We start from the raw sequence: 4,308 nt of genomic DNA on the forward strand, positions 1-4,308 counted from the left end.
TTCGGAGTTCAAGCGAGGTGACCCCAAAGCTGGGAATCAAGATCTCTCCTCCAAGGCCCCCACGCTTCCTTATATGGTGGTTGGTGTAGCCATGCAGAGGCTTCTCTCTTTGGCATTTAGCCTCACCAAAGAGAGGCATGTAGCGTGCGCTTCGGCGTCCAGACGAGGTGACTCCAAAGCTGGGAATCAGGACCTCTCCTCCGAAGTGCCCACGCTTCCCTACATGGTGGATGGTGCAGCCATGCAGAGATTTCACCCTTTGGCGTTCAGCCTCGCCAAAGGAGGCATGTGGCGTGCGCTTCGAAGATCGGATGATGTGATCCCAGAGCTGGGAATCAGGACCTCTCTTTCGAGGCATCCACGCTTCCCTACATGGTGGATGATGCAGCCATACAGAGACTTCTCCCTTTGGCGTTTACCCTCGCCAAAGGAGGCATGTGGCATGCGCTTCGGAGTTCGGGCGAGGTAACCCTAGAGCTAGGAATCAGGACCTCTCCTCCGAGACGTCCACGCTTCCCTACATGGTAGATGGTGCAGCCATATAGAGGCTTCTTCCTTTGATGTTCAGCCTTGCTAAAGGGAGGCATGTGGATTGAGCCTCGAAGTTAAGGTTAGGTGACCCCAGAGTTGGGAATTGGAACCTCTCATCCAAGACGCCTGCAATTTGAGAGTCGTATCTGAACTTTAATTATGACATTTTATTAAAGCTAACAATCTGTTACATAAGCTAGGAAAGATCATCTAGCGATGCAGTACATTCATTTATAGTAAATTCTGAGATGCTCAATGTTCCATGGGCGAAGCTATGCCCTACCATCCATGTCTTCAATTATGTAGGTGCCTGGTCGGAGTTCTTCCTAGTTTGGACCCAAAGTACCTTCGCCTAGTCCTTTGGAGGAGAGGAAGACTCTCCTAAGGACTAGGTCATTGATTCGGAAGAACCTCTTCTTCACCTTGGAGTTAAAGTATTTAGTCATTTTCCTTTGGTAAGTAACGAGCCTCAGCTGGAAGTCATCTCTTCTTTCATCAATGAAGTTAAGGTTGAACCTTCGTAGCTCGTCATTGGTTATTTCACTGAAGTGTATGAGACGTGGTGATGGTAAGTCGACCTCGACGAGGCTCATGGCCTCGGTGCCATAAACCATGAGGAAAGGAATTTACCCTGTGGGAGTTTTGGTGGTAGTTCGGATTGCCCAAAGTACTTTTGGCAGCTCATCAACCAATGCTCCCTTTGATGCGTCCAGTTTCCTATTGGGGACATGCTTAATTGACTTGTTTACAACTTCAACTTGGCCATTGGCTTGAGGATGATGAGGCGTTGAGAAGTGTTTCTTGATTCCAAGTTCTTCGCATAGGTTCCTGACCTTCTTGTTGTTGAACTGTCTCCCATTGTCTGAAACTATAGAGTGGAAAATTCCAAACCAAAATATGATGTTCTTCCAGAAGAACTTGGAGGTATTTGCTTTTGTGATTTTTGCTAGCGGTTTAGCCTCGATCCGCTTTGTGAAGTAATCAATGGCCACAATGGTGAAATTTGCGCCCCCTCTGCCTTTAGATAGGGGACCTATCAGATCCACACCCCACTTGGAGAAGGGCCATGGGTTGGAGACGGCAATTAGCTCCTGTGAAGGTTGCCTCTGAATGGGAGAGAAATACTGGCACTTCTCACATTTGCGCACGAATTAAAGGGCATCCTTTTTCAAGGTGGGCCAATAGTACCCCTGCCTCAGTACTTTTTGTGTCGAAGCTAGTTCTCCTGAGTGGTTGCCGCAAACACCTTCTTGGATTCCTCTTAAAATGTAGGTGGTCTCTTCCCCACCCACACACTGAAGAAGTTGGGAAGAGAAGCTTTTCTTGTAGAGCACATCATCGATGAAGAGGAAGTGAGCTGACCTCCTTCTCAGCTTGTAGGCCTCGTCTTTGTTAGCGGGCAGGACCTGGTCCTTTAAGTAGGTTATGATAGGTTGCATCCAGGTGGGAGTTCTTTCGACCCACATCACTTTGAGAGATTCGATAGATGGTGTAAAGAGGTGCTCAATCGGTACTACTGCGAGTAGTTCAGAGTCCTTGCTGTTCACAAGCTTAGAGAGTGCATCGGCATGTGTGTTCTCGATGTAAGAGATTTGTATTATTTCGAATTTTTCAAAAAAATGGGAGGAGGTTCATCACCTTCTTCAAATAGGAGGCTATAGTTTTATCCCTAGCTGAAAAACTGTCATTCATTTGGCTTACCACTAGCTGGGAGTCGCTGTTGATATGTAGCCTTCTTACTTGCATTTCTTTGGCTAATCTGAGGCCTACAAGGAGCGCCTCATACTCGGCAGTGTTGTTGGTGACTTTAAATCCGAACCTCACAGCAGAGTTCAATTTGTGACCCTCTGGGCTAACCAGGACCACCCCAACTTCCAAACCTGTCTCTCCAGCCAAACCGTCCACGAACAAGTTCCACGTGGGGGGCTCAACGGGTTCCATGACCTCTTCCACCTCGGATACATTGGTGAATTCTGCCACAAAATTAGCCAAGGCCTGGCCTTTGATGGATGCCCTTGTCGTAAAGACAATGTCAAATTCACTTAATTCCACTACCCACTTCAGTAGTCTTCTTGAGGCATCTGGCTTCTGCAGCACTTGTTCAAGGGAAAGTTGGTCATCACAGGAATTGTGTGTGCCTGAAAGTAGGGCCTCAGCTTCCTAGAAGTTGTAATCAAGGCCAAGGCTAGCTTCTTCATATCGGGGTAGTTAGTTTTAAGAGATAGAAGTGCTTTGCTCGTGTAATACACAGGGAGTTGGGTGATTCTTTCCTCTCAGATTAGGACTGCACTAACGGTAACATTGCAAATGGCCAAGTATAATTGAAGGCTATTGCCAAGTTTTGGCTTAGAGAGGAAGGGGCCTACCCTAGATGCCTTTTCATGCCCTGGAAGGCCTCTTCACACTCCTCATCCCATTTGAACTTTCCCGACTTTCAATATTTTAAAGAACGGGAGGCATTTGTCAGTAGCCTTGGAGACAAAGCGGCTGAGAGCTGCCACTCATCTAGTTAGACTTTGGACTTTCTTGGGTTTCTAAGGTGATCTCATCTCAAGCAAGGCATTGATCTTTTTAGGATTGGCTTCAATTCCTCTTTGATTGACCATGTACCCTAAGAACTTGCCGGAGGCCACTCCAAAAGTGCACTTGAGGGGATTGAGCTTCATCCTGTACCTTCTGAGGGTTCGAAAAGTGTCATTTAAGTGCGTCACATGGTCATCCGCCTTCAAACTTTTCACAAGCATATCTTCTACGTAGACTTCCACCGTCTTACCGATGAGGTCCATAAACATTTTGTTGACAAGCTTTTGATATGTGGCCCCGACGTTTTTCAACCCAAAGGATATCATTTTGTAGCAGTAAAGACCTCTGTCCGTGATAAAGGAGGTCATCTCTTCATCGGCCAGGTACATGGGTATTTGATTGTAGCCTGAGTAGGCGTCTATAAAACTTAGGAGCTCATACTCGGCAATAGAGTCTACCAATTAATCAATCCTCGAAAATGGGAAGCTATCTTTGTGGCATGCTTTGTTGGGATTCGTAAAGTCAATTCATACCCTCCATTCTTCATTGTGCTTCTTAACTAGTACCAGGTTGGAGACCCATTTTGGGTAGATGGCCTCTCTGAAAGAGAAATCATTTTTTATTAGCTTCTGCACTTCTTCTTTCAAAGTCTCATACCTTTTTTAGGTTGAGGGCTCTTCTTTTTTATTGATGTGGGGGCAACCTTAGGATCTATTTTTAGATGGTGACAGCTGACGTTGGGGTCTATGCCCACCATATCCTCATGCCTCCAAGCAAAGATGTCAAGGTTCTTACAGAGAAAGTCTTTCAATTTCTCTTTCATGCTGTTGCACAAGCTTTTGCCTACTTTCAACACCTTCGTGGGGTCCCGGGGGTCGATCGGGAAGCCTCGAGCTCCTCAACTGGAGTTGTTTAGGGTTCGTGTTCAATCACACGGGGATCGATCTCATCGATCATGGATAGTTCTCCGTGCTCGGGAGGTGCGTCGATCATGTCAACATCTTCTCATTTAGGGAAGGCCTTTCTTGGGACGTCCATCATGTCTATATCTGTCAGGATAGCATGTATGTCCCGAGGCCTAACCTTTCTGATGGAGCTCAGGCAGCATTCCCTGGACCCTCTTTGGTCACCTCTCATTGTTATCACTCCATTTTCACTTAGGAATTTCATGCATAAGTAGTGGATGGAGGTAATGGCTCCTAACTCCTTTAGGGTCGATCTACCCAAGACTCTTTGGTAAGCTGACTGACTGCC

The 4,308-nt window shown here is 46.6% G+C and overlaps 1 protein-coding gene across 1 annotated transcript; it reads right to left on the minus strand.

The window, feature by feature from the left end:
• Positions 1–1,157: 1,157 nt before the first annotated feature.
• Positions 1,158–3,811, minus strand: LOC111384672. The gene is made up of 6 exons (XM_023008987.1): positions 3,712–3,811; positions 3,205–3,508; positions 2,779–2,815; positions 2,233–2,691; positions 1,734–2,108; positions 1,158–1,637 (listed from the first exon to the last, which is right to left on the minus strand). Exons 1-6 carry the CDS (start codon positions 3,809–3,811, stop codon positions 1,158–1,160), a joined length of 1,755 nt encoding a protein of 584 aa, XP_022864755.1.
• Between the last annotated feature and the right edge of the window lie 497 nt (positions 3,812–4,308).

Source organism: Olea europaea, unplaced genomic scaffold (assembly GCF_002742605.1).
Source record: "Olea europaea var. sylvestris unplaced genomic scaffold, O_europaea_v1 scaffold2971, whole genome shotgun sequence".
NCBI lineage: Eukaryota > Viridiplantae > Streptophyta > Magnoliopsida > Lamiales > Oleaceae > Olea > Olea europaea.